This window comes from Electrona antarctica (genome assembly GCF_951216825.1).
Source record: "Electrona antarctica genome assembly, chromosome: 16".
NCBI lineage: Eukaryota > Metazoa > Chordata > Actinopteri > Myctophiformes > Myctophidae > Electrona > Electrona antarctica.
In genome coordinates this window covers 36,626,795-36,645,368 of record NC_136797.1, presented here as the reverse complement: position 1 = coordinate 36,645,368, position 18,574 = coordinate 36,626,795, and the positions used below count along the sequence as shown (strand labels likewise).

General features: G+C 43.1%; 1 protein-coding gene across 1 annotated transcript in view; it reads left to right on the top strand.

The window, feature by feature from the left end:
• Positions 1-18,574, top strand: part of itga1 (integrin, alpha 1) — an 82,070-nt gene that overhangs the window by 54,322 nt on the left and 9,174 nt on the right. The window contains exons 10-19 of the mRNA XM_079525033.1: positions 142-215; positions 3,881-4,028; positions 5,992-6,137; positions 6,964-7,107; positions 7,305-7,559; positions 8,702-8,832; positions 12,080-12,246; positions 13,202-13,347; positions 14,998-15,108; positions 18,157-18,233. Coding sequence (XP_079381159.1) covers positions 142-215; positions 3,881-4,028; positions 5,992-6,137; positions 6,964-7,107; positions 7,305-7,559; positions 8,702-8,832; positions 12,080-12,246; positions 13,202-13,347; positions 14,998-15,108; positions 18,157-18,233 — 1,399 coding nt within the window. The remainder of the gene's footprint in view (positions 1-141; positions 216-3,880; positions 4,029-5,991; positions 6,138-6,963; positions 7,108-7,304; positions 7,560-8,701; positions 8,833-12,079; positions 12,247-13,201; positions 13,348-14,997; positions 15,109-18,156; positions 18,234-18,574) is intronic.

Genomic DNA, 18,574 nt, shown 5'->3' with positions numbered 1-18,574 from the left:
TGCTGTAACAAAAACACAAGCATGCTGTAAAACAATGGCTCTGTGATTCTTGCACTGCACATAGCACTGTGCATATTATGCAAACACTGTTGACTTGCAGAAATAGTAACACAAATTTAACATAAATCTCTCCTCTTCCAGCTACATCTGGTAACTACACTTCATCCTTTGAGCTAGAAATGTCTCAGGCTGGATTCAGTGTTCACGCTTCTAAAGTAAGTCAACTTCCCATAACTTCATGACAGCCATTTGATTTCTGTGTTTACATCCGAGGCATGGCATGCAGTTCTGTAATCACCGTAAATAAAGTGAACTTTGATTTAAAGTTGATCAGCAAGAATTCTGTAACAAATATAAGCATGCTATAAAACAATGGAGCTGCTATCTGTGATCTAAAATAAATAATTAGACCTATTTGATCCCAAGCAAGTTGTCAGGCTTGAGCGTGGGAGGGGAGGTAGTTAGGGAGGGTTAAGTGTCTTCCCCAGGGACACGTCGACAGATTACCGGGGCCCGAACCCAGGATATTTAGTTTCCCATGCAGGCGGCCTTTCTGACAGTGGTGTAAAGTAAAGTACATTACTCAAGGACTGTACTTTAGTACAATTTTTTTTTCTTTCTTTACTGGAGTATTTCCAATTTTCTTTCTAGTTACTAGTTACATTGTAGCCTAACGTGTTAGGTTTCTTGTCTAGAGGGGCGGGTCGCGGCAGAGATTTGCGACGCCCTGATTGGATCTCACCAATCTGTCAGTCAGACTTTGTTTTATCTGTAGGGGATCTGTTTATAGGGTCATTCAGACCACTGCCCAACCCAACGTTGTAATGTTTACATGTACATTTGCTCCATCATACTACTGTCATGTGTCGTGCAGGAATTTGTAGAGCAGAAATTCTTTGCGCGCAACACCATAATATATCAAAGTATAAATTGGATTCAATATGGTTTTGTCTCATTGCAAATCTTCGGTCTAAACAGGGCTTAAGAGGGACTATATATATATATATATATATATATATATATTATTTGTATGTATTTGCATGTGTGTGCATATTAGGTACTCAAGCAATGAACCAATCTGTTTGATCGTCACTCATTTCTGTTTCACCAATACTCTGAAGAATGTTCGGCATATTCAAACAGCCTTTCTTTCCTTCCTCTTCACACTCCTGCGTGCGTGCGTGCGTGCGTGCGTGCGTGCGTGTGTGTGTGCGTGCGTGCGTGTGTGTGTGTCTGTGTGTGTGTGTGAGCATGAGGTGGGTTTCAGTGTTCACAATACAGAAAAAACAACTTGTTTTCTTTTTTCCTAGAATTCACTCATCAGGTATTTCCTGTGTCTCTGAAAGAACAAACAGTCTCCTTTATGGTGTGACTGCACTAACACATCACGCTCATCCTGCTCTTGACTCATTTTGTCACCCCCCTCATTACCTCCTCCCCTGCATGTAAACACAGTCACAGTACACTCACAAGTCCATCTTTAAATGTTTCGCTCCCCTTGAGGCTGAGGACAGGCCCCGTTGCTAAAACTAGGTGGAAACAATTACAGAGTTGGAAATAAAACTGCATTGCCCTGCATTGTCTTTAGTGTGGTCCTTCATATTGGGGCAGTGACAGGCTTTGTTTGCAGTGGCCATAAGTTGGCACTGTTGTCTGTTGTTGGTACCTTACATTTAGAATTGTCAAGATGTATCGGTAGGCGGAGATCACAGACCATTCAGCAATGCAAGACTAAAGTCTCAGTAACGTGACTGTTGGGTGGCAGTAGCTCAGGAGGTAGAGCAGCTGTCTTAAGGCCTATTCATAGTCCAGTTTTCGGTGCAGAGGTGACCAGGTGTTTGTAAAAACAGACATGTGTTGTGTGAGTGGTTACCACCGCGACGTGACGTCATGTTGTAGTTTTCGGTGGTCACCTCTTCACCGAAAACTGAACTATGATGGGCCTTTAGTATCGGACTGTTCTCGGTTCTCGGCTCTCGGTTCTCGGCTCCTATTGGCTTTGTGTTCAAGTCTCCTTGAGCAAGACACTGATAACTGGTGCTGAGCAGGTCGCTGTAGTGCATGGTTTCTTCCGCCGTTGGCGTGTGTGTAAGTAATACTCTTTGTTAAATCAGTGTAAGGACTATGAAACTCGGTCACACATACGCGTCAGTAGTGTTAACTTCCCCAATCACAATCACAATTTCCTATACATTGCCCAATCTGGTGTATTTGTTATGTATGTCTTGTTTGTCATGTCTATAAAAAATCCAATACAAACTAATATAACAAAAAACTTCCCCAATCACTTCCATTCTGTGGGAGCAAAGGGGTATAGCGTCTGATTGCGGCACATTGACGGCTTTGAAGTGTGGGAAGTCCAATGGGTGTGAAGCTTGAGTTCAACATTGGTGAACTTTGACCAGGCATCAACCAATAGGAACGAACCGCCGTGATTGACCCCACTTTGGCAGCCGTTATGCTTGTATTTTTCTGTCAGTGAGTGAATCAACACTCCAACTTAAGTCAAACTAACTACACACCAGAAAAGCGTCAGTCCTGCCGGCCCTGCTGAGTGCTCACGGCCCCACAAGACAACACGGGAAATTGATGCTATACGGCACATATGAAGCACATGTGTGACTGTGACCTTATGCTTCCTTGTCCATTAGGGTCATGTGCCAAAAATAGCCGGCCTGTAAGGTCACAATTACGTCTTAGATCTTGGGCTTGTAGATCTACTATTTTGGGGGCGTGACACAATCCAAATCGAACCAGGCTGTGCTGCAGTGGTGTGCACAGACATTTAGAGGGGCAGGTGCTCAAGTTAAAAAAGGGCACCTTGTGCAGCGCGTGGAACCGGCCGGTTGCCTTAATCCATTTTGGGCGGGAACCCCTTTTGGTGTTAGCATTATGTTATGCTTTAGCTATTGAAAAATAGCAGATCTACAAGCTCATAGCGCGCCACCGAGTGGCGCGCTATGAACTTGTAGGTCTGCTATTTTTGAAAAATCAAAAAAAAAGAGAAAAAAATGTTTTTTTTTTCTTTTTTTTTCTTCAAAAGGGCACATTGCCAAAAGGGCAGGGGGTGCTCTAGCACCCCCTAGTGTCTATCTGTGCACGCCACTGAGGCTGTGCTATCCAGCTAATCCGGGGCCTTTTGAACCCCTGGAACACAATCAAGGGAAAGGAATACTTGCTTGCTTCATTGTGATAGACAATCCATACCACTTCCTACATGAACCCTCCCCTTCCCCTTCCTGCTCAACATCTTTATTCATAAACCAGACACAGGAAGATGGTTTTACATTATTGTCTTTCAGCTGTCCCGCACAATTGACATTCTGTCATTTGTCCAGATGCTTTTGATATTCTTTCTTAGCAAGTTATGCCACTAGGGGGCATATCAAGTCTGATCCTGTCTTTGTGTTCTTGGTATACAGTACTGTTTCAAATGGAACCATACTGTATACCATTGACCAAGGACACTCAGATAGGCTGCAATTTATAGCTTCCAAGTCCTACACGGAATATGAACCCCTGTCCCCCACGCAGGCACCAAAATGTCTTCTGTTGAGCTATATATATACAACCACCACAGTTGTGTTAGTTATATTCTACAGAATTTTTGGATATTTAGCCTTACATCATCACAGCATTTCCGATGGACCCAAATTAAACCAATAGTGTCCATTGTCTTTAGGTCTCAGAGTTAACGGAACACTGAGTATGAGTGTATAATGTGTGTGTGTGTGTGTGTGTGTGTGTGTGTGTGTGTGTGTGTGTGTGTGTGTGTGTGTGTGTGTGTGTGTGTGTGTGTGTGTGTGTGTGTGTGTGTGTGTGTGTGTGTGTGTGTGTGTGTGTGTGTGTGTGTGTGTGTGTGTGTGTGTGCGTCCTATAGGAAGGATTGATGTTGGGGGCAGTAGGTGCATATGACTGGAATGGGACAGTGGTTATGTATACTGCTGGAGGAACTCTGGTTCCTGACAAGACAACATTCTATGACCCGCATACTGAGGAAGGATACGAAGCACTGGCTGGATACCTTGGTGAGTTCATGTGTTTCCCTCTCTCTCAGCCTCTCTCTCTCCCCCTCCCTCCCCCTCTCTATCTTTCTCTCTCTACCTCCTTCTCGCTCTCCCTCTGTCTAAAAGGAGCTTTATTGGCATGAGAAAACATCTTATCTTACAAGTGAGAAGTAGCAGAAGTGGCGCATTGCAACCGTTATCACTGCTTCCACTTTCCATTGCTATGTTTTTTCCCATTACATCTGTAAATATCACACGTGAGTAGCTACCAGGTCCATAATGCACTTTAGCGTTGCACCGCACTATTGAGTGCTATTGACATTGCTCCCTACCATTTCTGCGATATATATATTTATTGTCTTTGCCCCATTCCGCCTCTGCAGCCAACCACACCGGACTGCTCCGGAAGGCAACACCATTAGCTGATCACGTGACAGTGCAATGCATGTTGGGTTACAGGTGCATTTTTTTCTAGACTGGAGTGCGCCGTAGTCTCGCGACAATTCTAGTATGCTTAATTGCCAAAGCAAACGTGGAGCAAAAAATTAAAACAAAACAATTTATGTGCAAATACATATTGCATATAAATGGGAATAAATAAAGGTGTAAACAGAACTGTGTTACATTGCAACTTTGAGGAAAGACTTTCTTAAGCTATAAAAACAAAATGTGAATTTTCTGTCAGAAATAGTTATACATTCATATAGGAATGGTTAGAGAAGTCTCTCTCTCTCTCTCTCTCTCTCTCTCTCTCTGTCTCTCTCTCTCTCTCTCTCTCTCTCTCTCTGTCTCTCTCTCTCTCTCTCTCTCTCTCTGTCTCTCTCTCTCTCTCTCTCTCTCTCTCTCTCTCTCTCTCTCTCTCTCTCTGTCTCTCTCTCTCTCTCTCTCTCTCTCTCTGTCTCTCTCTCTCTCTCTCTCTCTCTCTCTCTGTCTCTCTCTCTCTCTCTCTTCTCTCTCTCTCTCTCTCTGTCTCTCTCTCTCTCTCTCGCTCTCTCTGTCTCTCTGTTTCTCTGTCTGTCCTACAGTACATCTATATGTTAGCCACTTTCCATCACATCTGATGTATTTGGCTGTAGACAGTTCAAAGGCTTCATTTCATAGACTGTCTACTGTTAGACACTGCAGCCTTTGACGACATGGTGGCGTGCCGTGCGTTGTGTGTGTTCCTCCACAGTCAGTAGTGTTTTATAGTTTCCTCCAAGCAATGGGATTTAAACGGTTGCAAAGCCTGTAAAAATAACCCACTAATAGAACCAAAATGTGCCTTCCCACACACAATCATTTGTGTGTGCCTGCACGTGTGTGTGTGTGTGTGTGTGTGTGTGTGTGTGTGTGTGTGTGTGTGTGTGTGTGTGTGTGTGTGTGTGCGTGCGTGCGTGCGTGCGTGCGTGCGTGCGTGCGTGCGTGCGTGCGTGCGCGCGTGCGTGCGTGTGCGTGCGTGCGTGCCCATGCATGCGTGTGCCTGTGCGTATAAACATGTTTACAACATTTTGTGTGACCTCTGCCTGTGGTGGAAAAAGTAAAAGTATCAATACTGCAATACATCTCTGAGACAAACATTGTATTAACCACTTACAGCCATACATTTTGGTCATTTGAAAAGAGCTACAATCTACAAGCTCACAATGTGTTTTGAATTTGATTGAAAATTTTATTAACAGTTTGCAGAATTACAGTACATTTCAAGCACAAACTCAATACAAAGGCTGTTAACTGTGAGTGGATGACCCAATTAAGCATTACACTTGTTTACAACAGGGTCCACCATGTTCAATTCATCGCATTATGAGCTTGTAGCTCATAATGTAAGTAAAGTACCAATACCTCAAAATTGTACTTAAGTACAGTGCTTAAGTTAATGTACTCCGTCACTTACACCATTGTGCGCACCGTGCATGTACGCAATACGCATACACATGTATACACCATTTCGTGTGACCTCTGCCTGACTGCATGCGAACGAACGTGCTGCATTTCTCTGCAGGCTATGACGTGCAGTCTGCCTCCACTCCTGACGGGGTGTTGTACATCACGGGGGCGCCGCGGTACAACCACACAGGACGAGTCATCATCTACAGTCTGGACAAAAATAATAACATCACTGTCTCACAAATCCTCAAAGGAGAGCAGGTCAGTGATGTCTATGGAGACACCAAGGAATCTATTGGGAGAGCACAAGTGTCAAAATATCAGAACTTTATTCATATATTGTTATAGTACGATGAATAGACAATCCATTTTAGTCGTCTTCTTTGTGGACACGTTGTCGGTTAGAACTGTGATTCCCTGGGTTCAGTTCAGAAGATAGTATATTCATACTAGTATGGCTCCAAACTAAGGGTCCTAGCACCAAAGTGCTTCTTTTTTTTTTTAGAAACGGTACGTATCAACTCGAAAATAGATAAATAAATATACTTCCAGTGGCATGAGTGTCAGGGGAACTAAAATAATGTTTTGAGAAGTTGTCAAAAACGCATTGATGTGGAATGGTTATTGTGAAAGATATGCCCGTGGAAGTTTATATGAAACATAACATTTGTTTAATTGAAATGTATGTATGACAAGCAGTTTGGGATTGTTCTGTTTCATGCTAAGATAATGTTCAGTGTGCCAGTTAGAACCAAAGTCAGAATGTGATCAGAATGTATTGAGAGAATATCCCCTTGAGAGGCAGCATGTCATTTTAGAGGGGGTCCTACACATTGTAAAGGCACACACACACACACACACACACACACACCCACACACACACACACACACACACACACACACACACACACACACACACACACACACACACACACACACACACACACACACACACTACACACTACACACATTTAAACTAGACATGCTGTTGATCACACATATTTGTAAAGTAGTGAGGTACTTAATGATATATTAATTGATGCTTCGTTGATGTCTCCTCACCATTTGGCTGATGTGGATGTTGTAGATTGGCTCCTACTTTGGCAGTGTCCTGCAGACAGTGGACGTGGACATGGACTCATACACCGATCTATTGCTGGTGGGATCTCCTATGTACATGGGCTCAGAACGAGACGAACAGGGACAAGTCTACGTCTACAAAATCAACCAGGTACGTGCGCACGTGTGTGTGTGTGTGTGTGTGTGTGTGTGTGTGTGTGTGTGTGTGTGTGTGCGTGTGTGCGTGCGTGCGTGCGTGCGTGCGTGCGTGCGTGCGTGCGTGCGTGCGTCGGCATGCGTGTAATCACCTTTCAATATTTTCTTTGGTTCATTTTTAATTTGGTTTCATTGTCTTTCCTAATTTACCAGGAGGGCCAGTTTGAGCACCAGTTCACCCTAAAGCCTGTCAATCAGTCCTGTTGCACCTCCCACTCCTCTAGCTGTACCAATAAGAATGAGCCGTGCGGCGCCCGCTTCGGTACAGCCATCGCTGCCGTGTCTGATCTCAACCTTGATGGCTTTAACGACGTGGTGATCGGTGCACCGTTCGAGAACGACCACAGGGGGGCGGTTTATATCTACCATGGGTCAGACTCAAGGTCACTCAAAGAGAGGTTTGTGCAGGTAAGACTGACAGACAGTGCTACATCATGAATGTGTTGAGTTATGTGATGCAGGGGTTCTCAACCCGTGGGTCGCGACCCCTCGGGGGGTCGCCAAATTATTTTAGGGGGTCCCCAAATTATTTTCAATAAAAAAAATATATATATTTTCACGATTTTTCAATAGCTAAATTATAACAATGCTTAAAACACCAAAAGGGGTTCCCACCCTAAATGGTTTAAGGTTATTGTAGCAGTCAATTTATATTGGGGGTCGGGAGGGGGCGGGGCGGGGGTCCTGAGACATTGCCAAAGCATTTCCGGGGGTCCCCAGGCCAAAAACGTTGAGAACCCCTGATGTGATGTACGTTATTGTTCTATGATATTTCTACAGTGGTGGAAAGAGACTAAGTACATTTACTCAAGTACTGTACTCAAGTGCCCAAGTACAATTTTGGGGTATTTGCACTTTACTTGAGCATTTCCGATTTCCAATACTTGTTTACTTCTATTCCACTACATCGCAGATCAAAATATTGTACTTTTACTCCACTACATTTATTTAACAGCTTTAGTTATTAGTTACTTTGTACATTTGGATTATTAAACATACAGTAACCACTTCAGCCCTATATACATTTCGGCCATTTGAAAATAGCCTGCTATTTTCAAAATATTTTAAAACATTTTAAAACTTGAGACATTCTGCATAATGAGTACTTTATACTTTTGGCAATTTTTGAGTACATCAGAGGGACAGCGCATGTCAGATGTTTTGGAGATAAAGAGAGGCCAGATTGAGATGGTTTGGACACGTACAGAGGAGGGATCGTGAGTATATCGGTAGAAGGATGTTGAGGTTAGATCTGCCAGGCATGAGGCCTAGAGGATTTATGGATGTAGTGAAAGAGGACATGAAGTTAGTTGGTGTGAGAGAAGAGGAGGCAGAGGACAGGGTGAGATGGAGGCAGATGATTCGCTGTGGCGATCCCTGAAGGGAAAAGCCAAAAGGAAAAGAATACTTTTGGTACTTTAAGTACATTTTGATACCAATAATTTTGTACTTTTACTTAAGCACAAATGTGAGTACTTTTCCCACCACTGTACATAATGAATATGTTGAGTAATATGATGTTTTGTGATATTTCTATCATGTTCTTTCAGCATATCCCAGCAGGAGGGGATGGAGAGAAGGTGAAATTCTTCGGCCAGTCAATCCACGGCGTCATGGATCTAAATGGAGATGGAATCACTGATGTCACCATAGGAGGGCTAGGAGGGGCATCACTGTTCTGGTGAGGAGTCTCTGTCGGACCATAGGAGGGCTAGGAGGGGCATCACTGTTCTGGTGAGGAGTCTCTGTCATAGGAGGGCTAGGAGGGGCATCACTGTTCTGGTGAGGAGTCTCTGTCATAGGAGGGCTAGGAGGGGCATCACTGTTCTGGTGAGGAGTCTCTGTCATAGGAGGGCTAGGAGGGGCATCACTGTTCTGGTGAGGAGTCTCTGTCGGACCATAGGAGGGCTAGGAGGGGCATCACTGTTCTGGTGAGGAGTCTCTGTCATAGGAGGGCTAGGAGGGGCATCACTGTTCTGGTGAGGAGTCTCTGTCATAGGAGGGCTAGGAGGGGCATCACTGTTCTGGTGAGGAGTCTCTGTCATAGGAGGGCTAGGAGGGGCATCACTGTTCTGGTGAGGAGTCTCTGTCACCGTAGGAGGGCTAGGAGGGGCATCACTGTTCTGGTGAGGAGTCTCTGTCACCATAGGAGGGCTAGGAGGGGCATCACTGTTCTGGTGAGGAGTCTCTGTCATAGGAGGGCTAGGAGGGGCATCACTGTTCTGGTGAGGAGTCTCTGTCACCATAGGAGGGCTAGGAGGGGCATCACTGTTCTGGTGAGGAGTCTCTGTCATAGGAGGGCTAGGAGGGGTGTCACTGTTCTGGTGAGGAGTCTCTGTCGGACCATAGGAGGGCTAGGAGGGGCATCACTGTTCTGGTGAGGAGTCTCTGTCATAGGAGGGCTAGGAGGGGCATCACTGTTCTGGTGAGGAGTCTCTCATAGGAGGGCTAGGAGGGGCATCACTGTTCTGGTGAGGAGTCTCTGTCATAGGAGGGCTAGGAGGGGCATCACTGTTCTGGTGAGGAGTCTCTGTCATAGGAGGGCTAGGAGGGGCATCACTGTTCTGGTGACGAGTCTCTGTCGGACACACCCACTCTTACAGTAGTAGGCTAATCCAATTGAAGCATTAACAGTAGTTTAATACTTGTATCCAGGCTTTGGTTTGTCTGGGCGGCGGTGGCTCAGGGGTAGAGTGGCTGGATGGTAACCACAAGGTTGCCAGTTCGATTCCGGGCTCCCCCAGAGTTAGTGTTGAAGTGTCCCTGAGCAAGACGCTTAACCCCAAATTGCTTCTGATGTGCTGGTTGGTGCCTTGCATGGTTTCTTCTGCCATTGGTGTATGAATGTGTGTATGAATGGGTGACTGTAATGCACAATCTATGTAAAGCGCCTTGGATAAAGGCGCTATATAAATGCACCATTTACCATTTTGTAAAAACTAAGTGAGTTACTGGTACATTGTCTTAACCACTTAAGCCCTATAGGCTACTATGTGGTACAACAACCAATCTACAAGATCACAAAGTGTCACATTGCGATGCATTGTGAGCTTTATTGTGAGTTTTTAAATCTAAAAAAAAATATCCCAAAGTAAATGGTAAATGGTGCATTTATACAGCGTATAAGATTGTGCATTACATTCACCCATTCATGGCGGAGGAAACCATGCAAGGAGCAATTAGGGTTTCAGTCTTGCTCAAGGACACTTTGACACTGACTCTCGGGAGCCCGGGATCAATCTGCTAACCTCAAGTAGTGATGCCAGGGACAGGTCAATGTGGTAAATATATATTTTTCATTAACTTGTGATTTAATCAAACATGAATACCGTATCAAAACAGAGAGTATATATTTCCCCAGAATATTTCCCCACATATCCAATTCAATCTGACAGAGAAGCAGTGATAAAACACCACCGGCCATAAATATGAATGACCAGAGGTGGGGGTATCAAAAGCAGAGGCGGGGATTCCCCCCCTGACATCGTCTCACATAACTCTTGTCATCTTGTCCATTTTGGATTGTTGTAGTCCAGTTTATACAGCTGTATGTCTCCCCTCTGGGCTGGTGGGATTCAAATCTACCAGTGCCTAATGATGTCGTTAACCCTAAAACCGGGAAAGCATTGTGTCTTTTATTTTATTTTAACCACTTTAACCATTATTTTATACTTTGGCTATTCAAAAATAGCAGATATACAAGTTCACTTCATGCCACACTATGAGCTTGTAGATCTTTTTTTCCCCCTTCTTCTTCTTCTTCCTTTTAACCGGGAAATTCGTGCAAACCTTTTAATATTTTTTAACTCAAATCTGGGGGTCGCTGGAACAACATATTTTGAGGTGGGGGTGGGCAACCAAATACATATAATTGTGGGGGTCTTTAATTGACATGAAAACATTTGAGCACCACTGACATAGAAACTTATATTTTTCAGGAAACAGTTAGGATTTAGAAGACCCCTGGCTCATAGAATCGGCCTTACCTCAGGTCTTTAATGGGTTAAAGCCCCTGATGCAGACTCTTCACTGTTGGAGACCTCCTCTCACAGCTTGTAGAGCTAGTCGTCCCACACCATCACATAGCTTCTCCTCCCACACTAGCTGTTTCTACTGGCACTGGTTCAGCTAAGCCGTGTGAAAAACTCAATTTCCCAAGAGGCTCTGTGTTTAAATAGAATTTGGCAGCAGGCAGCGGTTCTTCCTGGACTGTGGGGGCTGTGGCTTGGAGAGCTTCGTGATTGGCTAGAGAGAGAGAGAGAGAGTGCTGGGGCCCACTGTCATTATCACGATACATTCTTTCCTTATACATAAGAACATTTAGCACGCACGCATGTACGTTTGTATTATCATAGTTGTGAATACTTCAACACTGTTATAAAAGCCTGCGTCATGCTTAGTACTTAGTGTGATGCATTTTTAAGTGTAGATCCGCTATTTTCGGTGCTCGACAACTGCGGCCTGCGTGCATAGATTGGCGTAACTCCAATCCCTAACACACTAACACTTAAATGTCTAACCATAACCCCAGCCTGAATCTTTTCCTAATTGTAAGCCTAAAAGTCACACCGGTGTCGTTGTTTTAATGCAATTATAACTCACACAAAAATATTTGATTAAATAGAATGAATAGGCTATTCAGTTATAGCATTGTCTATTGTCTATTGCTCGCTCCAAATCTTTTCAAAAACATCATTGAGAGTAGCCTACTGTTTAGCTGTAAGTAAATTACATTGGGTGTTTGTTTGCATGGCTGCAGTGTTGGATATGGCAAAAACAAAGCAGAGTGATATGAGCCAGGTGCACTGAGTCCTGAATTAGACTGGTCTGTTATTGAGTTCAGCGGTCATTATTCAAAAAGTGACTGAGCAATCAGCATCAAGCATTCAACCAAGTCGTGTAATAATGAATGTGTTTCATTTTCATAGGTCCAGAGATGTTGGGGAGCTTCGTGCTGACATGACGTTTGACCCAAATAAAATCAACCTTCAACAGCCCAACTGTGAGGACAACGGACGTAAAACAGTGTGTGTGGTCACCAGGGTGTGTTTCACCTACAACATTAAATCTGAGTCTACAGCTCTCTCTGACACAGGTAAGCTGAAAGTAGTCAACGTATTCCTTGTAATTACTCCTGTCCTTCTCAACATATATTATCCCTGCATGGTGTGCTTATTGGGCATGACAATATTGGCCAAAATTGTCACAATTTCTCAAGATTTCAACACGTTTCAACAACACATTATGAGGTTGTAGTTTTGAATTGACGAAGTATAAAATAGGGCCGTCTAAGTGGTTAATGTTTTTCTCCTTGTCTGTCCTATTTGATGTAAGTTCATTGTCTGCATTTAACCCAGAAGTGGGAAACTACTACCACCCCATCGTCCGCGTATTCTGGGGGAAACCTTCGCTGAAACTAGCAGATCGTCAAGCTTGACGATCGACTATTTTCAGCAAAGATATTTATAGATAGGTATAGAACCCTAGTATAGAGCCTTGAGGCACTCCGCTCAACAACATACAGTATGGGGTTTCATTTGTTAACAGCTCTCCCTGGGGGAGACGTTAGGGCTTAAGTGTCTCGCTCTGGGATTCTTCGAGATGAAGCCTGGAAGAGCTGAGGACCCAACTGGCGACCTTCTGATTCCCAGAAGGCCTCTATAACTTTTGGTTCCCAAACTTTTTCAACTGAGACCCAGAATATAAATGTTGTGTCTCCCCAGGACCCAAACATATAACTACATGTATACATGATGAATTAACCACTTAAGCCCTATTTAATAGTGAAAGTAGCAGATCTACAAGCTCACAACACAACATGTCGCAGAGTGACACGTTGTAAACTTGTTTCGCTTCTAGAATCTAGACAGGCTATTTTCACTATTTCTCAATATTTTTCAATTTATTTGATGAAAATTTCATAAATTATTGTGAATAATGTTTTATTTTTGAATTTCCGAAGAAGAAAAAAAAAGTTAACTGGCCCAGTGGAGAGCTGTAATACCTTCTGTCAGTCTTAAACTCATTGTCTTGTATTGTTTGTCTTGCAGAGATCCGCTATGATCTCACTCTGGATGCTCTGCGTTCCAAAGCCAGGGGTACGTTTAGAAATGAAGATGACAAAATTGTTCGAAGGATTTCCAAACGTGTCATCATCAGAGACAAGCTGTGTGTGGAGGAGACGTTTGTTATGTCGGCAAGTATCTTTGTCTTTATGCCATGAGGTCTATCCAGGGGTCATCACCATTGTTGTCAAAAATACATTTTTGCCATGGACATAGAAATGAGCGGACAATTACCAGAAACACACAAAGTGCTAGCCCTAATATACTTTATAGTACAGTGGTCAAGGCCAGGGACCCTTGGAAGGTGTTATGTAACTCTGAGAGTGTACCAAATATTATTTAAAATACTATAGGACTTAAGTCCCAAGCTAAACATACTCTACTGGCAATAGTTTAAGTAAAGGAAAGACATTCCTGATGAAGGCCCGAGGAGCCGAAGCGCATCCGTTTGTCAGACAGCTGCTGCGGTAAATTAAAATGTAAATGTATTTTGTGAGTGCAGACTGTTTCTTAAGACTGATTTATGTCATCTAAATCAAATCAAAGTAACTTGTAACTTTTCTCAATTTTTTTTTTGTTCTCCAAGTTCAGTATATTTCTCTCTGAAATGGTGTAGAATTATAAAGGAGCGTTATAATTAAGTTAAGTTACTTTCCACCATGGGTATGAGGCACATCACATAAAAGCAAACAAACACAGGAATTGATGGACGGCCTGTCACCCCTCAGCGACAGCGTACATCTTTACAATGCCTTTACATAGACCCACTATATGCATTATAACGCATTCATTGTTAGTTGTTGAGTTCCGGTCAAGTAAAAGACCCAGGATAATACATTGAAGGCTAGAAGAAGAGGACATGGACCAAAGCCATATTCGAATTTGTACTGAGAAAAAGACCTTGGCTTTAATGAGAAACAGAACCTTTCTGATCAAAGCACACAAAGTAGGACCTTGTGCTGCTCTGCGCACTAAATTATCTCCAGTCACTTAGACATGAGGGGGAGAGGGAGAGAAGAAGGAGACAGAAGGAAGAAGAGAGGAGGAAAGAGGGCGAGAAGTGAGAGGAGAGAGAGAGAGAGAGAGAGAGAGAGAGAGAGAGAAAGAGAGAGAGGGGACAGAGAATTTCAGTGGGGATCCTGGCTCCGCCAAATAGATCATTGCGTATTGTCCATTACAACTGAAAACATGTGCTCTTAAAAAGACATAGATTGATAGAGATAGATAGAACTGTATTGATCCCACGAGGGAAATTCAATTGTAATAGCTGCACCGTAATATGAAACACAGGACAGAGGAGTGTACTGATTAGTAGCGTACGGGAGGTAGACAATCTCAGGTCCTTCCTATTATACTGAACATAAAAATAATGAATTCATAAAATAACAATTTATTTTTTGAAAGTATGAAATAGGGCTTAATTTGTTAAACAGACTAAACGATTTACTCGATTATAAAAATGTAATCTTTTCGAATTTTCTTTCCTGTCGCTTTGTTGAATAAACACACAACAAAAACAAACACAATTCCTGATTCTTTGATTCATCGACCAAGGAATCAATAGAATAATCGCAAGGAAAACAATTAATTCACTGGAATCTAATACTACTCTACTCTATTTAATACTGTTACTACTTTATAATGCATATACGTTGTTATTCCTCCTTCACCTCCTAATTCTTTATTCCTCTCTCTGCATTCCTGAATGCTCTTGTCTCATGCTGAGTTTTCCTGTCTCCTCCTGGTGTAACTCTCCTTCTATCTCATCTCCTCCCTGGCAGGCTCGACTGGACTTCCGGGATCCTATCATGGTCTCTCTGGAGTTTGGTCTTGCTGAGGAGGACGAGGGCCCCGTTCTGGATGAAAACCTGCCCACCTCCATCAATAAGTCGGTAATGAATCATGTTGTCATCTTGTAGATCTGTCATTATATAGCTGTATGATCACCCAGAATAGGGACACTAGGGTTTCATTGGTTTAGTGCCTTGCTCACGGACACTTAGACTGAGGGACTGGCCGGCAAACCGGTGACCTGCCAGTTCCTAGACGGCCTCTATAGAGCGCCGCAGTCCCGCCCCCTACCATGGACCAGGAAATGAATCCCAATGCATTTTTCCCATAGACATTTCAAAAAGTATTTATTTAAAGACGGTTACGCCGCGGACAAAGCCAACTCGAGTCGTGACAACTCATGACAACACAAACAATATTTTGGACCAAACAAATAATTACAAAAAAGAAAAACAACAAAAAAAGTGTTGTAACCTGACGTTTTTTTCTTCTTTCTAATTATTTGTTCGGCCTAAAAAATTGTGTTTGTTGTCATGATTTGTCACGACTCGAGTTGGCTTTGTCCGCGGCGTAAACGTCTTTAAATAAATACTTTCTGAAATGTCTATGAGGAAAATGAACGGAGAATCATTTCCTGGTCCATGGTAGGGGGCGGGACTGCGACGCTCTATACCCACTCAGCTACTCCCTCCCCAAGACTGTTGACAGTCATCTTCAATAGGGTCTCTCTATGCACCCTGGCCTCACTCCTGGTCCCACTGACACTCAGTAGAAGATTTATAGTAAGATCTGAACCACAACTTAAACATCTTACATCTGTTTGCCATCCACATAATTCATGGGTGATCATTTATTTTTACGACTGGCTCTGTAGGAGGCTAGCCGTCTATAAGAGGGGTGTGTGTGTGTGTCTGGAGTTAATCTCACGATCCGCTGACTGATCACTCAGTACCAAATTCCAGTGCCAGAGGGTCTACTTAGTATCAATAAAAATCACATATTTTTTTTATTTTTCTGAAATATTTAAATTACATTTTATGAGTTTGGAATAATCATAATAATTATTATTATTAGGGGTCAAGTACGAAGGGCGTAGTAGACCCCTTATTGTTTTTGTACGGATTCCACCATTTTTTGCAGTTTTGTCAGTTCTGTGCTGTCGTTTTCCTCGAAATTTGGCAATATGGTAGAGGGCCGTGAGAATCGCTCAAGAACTGAAGCTCACAGTCATTCCTCTGACCTTTAGATCTCCCAATGAGTCAATTATATGATTTGCTCGATCCACTTTTGATGATGTCAAGAAAGCGACGTCAAATGATTTCATAGCCTGGTTAACCACTTCCCCTTGAAATCGCATTTCCATTCATGCGAGTGGAGTCAGGATTCTGGTTACGGGACTACAGTGTAGACAGACAACCCCTTCAGCCAATCAGCATAACAAAAAAACTGACGTCATCTCCATTCTCCAATCAGTGAACGACGCTAGCCCGGAACACAGAACCTTATTGTAGATTTCAAAAAGTATCATGCCATTTCGGAGACACATCACAAACCCAAGGGCTTGACCGGGGTCAAGTCTTAACGCGACTTGCAACTATATTTATTATTATTTCCAATTATAATCATCTTTACTTCCATCAAAGATCAGGCTGAAACCGTTGCCAAATTTGGAGGTCATCAATATACTGTAGAAATAAATGGTAAAAGATGTGTGCAAGTGCCTTTATTGTCCAGGGTGTGTCTCTGTAAAATAGCTTAAAATTAATGAATTGACATCCACTGCCCCACTTTTATGTCCATATTTGACAAGTCTGACATCATCATCATTAGGATGTCAGAGAGCCACACGGGAGCCATGCTGTTATTAGACCCATATCATTATTTCTCCCCCTCAGCCACAGCTTGCTTATCATGAGAGCACGGCTACAGAACGCCTCTGACACAGAACATTAGTGCAGGGGTTCTCAACGTTTTTGGCCGTTTTTGGCGCTACGAGCTTGTAGGTCTGCTATTTTTGAAAAACCGTGAATTTAAAAAAATAATAATAATAATCTTATTTTATTTTTTATTTTTTTTTGAAAATAATTTGGGGACCCCCTAAAATAATTTGGCGACCCCCCGAGGGGTCGCGACCCACGGGTTGAGAACCCCTGCATTAGTGTGTGCAACAACAGCTGCCTGCCATCCTTCAGTGCATGCATCTATCAGGACTCCATTAGCTCCCCAACACTAGCAGGAAGAACTGTTTTCCCACAACACACAACTCCCACACACATAGTTGCAAGTGACCTGCCAGAACATGGTTGCGATAAGTTGTATTGCCAGATAAAAGAGAAGGGGAATGTTGTACCAAACGTGCAAAATAGTATTCAGGGGTTCCCAGCTGAGTGACACCTCCTGCAGTACTTAATCTCACGAGGAACACTGTGCTCCCGTTGTTCTAATCCAGGGGTTCTCAACCCGTGGGTCGCGACCCCTCGGGGGGTCGCCAAAATATTTTAGGGGGTCCCCAAATTATTTTCCAAAAAAAAAAAAAAAGAAAAAGATATTTTTTTTAATTTTATTTTCACGATTTTTCAAAAATAGCAGACCTACAAGCTCGTAGCGCGCCACTCGGTGGCGCGCTATGAGCTTGTAGATCTGCTATTTTTCAATAGCTAAATTAAAACACCAAAAGGGGTTCCCGCCCAAAATGGTTTAAGGTTATTGTAGCAGTCAATTTATATTGGGGGTCGGGAGGGGGCGGGGCGGGGGTCCCGAGACATTGCCAAAGCATTTCCGGGGGTCCCCGGGCAAAAAGGTTGAGAACCCCTGTTCTAATCTACAGAAAGTAACGTTTTCCTTGTCATCATGTGCCGTCACGTGATATTTCAGTCTCTGGTCCTTTCCTGAGAGAGTAGCCGCTGTTGATTTTGAAAACAGTCCAATGGGACAGTGCTGAGAATGGGAACAAATAGAACGTGGTCTCTTATACCCTGGGGCAAGACATCAGCAGCACTGGAATGCACTTTTAACCCTTGTAGTCAGTTAAACAAACACATACAACAGAGGATTTAGATAACTAATTACGATCATTTGGCATGTATGATGTATTAAATGCATTAAGTTTCGGGCTACTGTATTTTACTAAATGTTGCATGTCCTTTCAGATTCCTCTGGTCGACTGTGGTAATGATGAAAAGTGCATCTCTGACCTGTCTCTCACAGCAGAGCCCAGCGTTAAAAGGTTTGTGCAACTACCGTGAAGCTGCTCTGATAGAACAGTTTAACTGAATATGTGTTTCTTTGATTCACATGTCAAACCATTAAACAATTGCAAGTGCAATTTGAAGGAGAATGCCTAAAACCCTCCAGGGTCTTGAACAGTGACTCCGGAGTCCAGACAGCATATTATAGTAAAATATCAAACTGTACAATTACTCCACATCACTATCACATCACTATCACTATCTCACATCAGTTACAACCCTAGAGGCAGATTTCTACAATGCATGACTGCTCCCTTGTGGGGCAACTTGTGAATTACAGTCACGCCTGCGGTGGATAAATTCAACATTTTACTTGTTT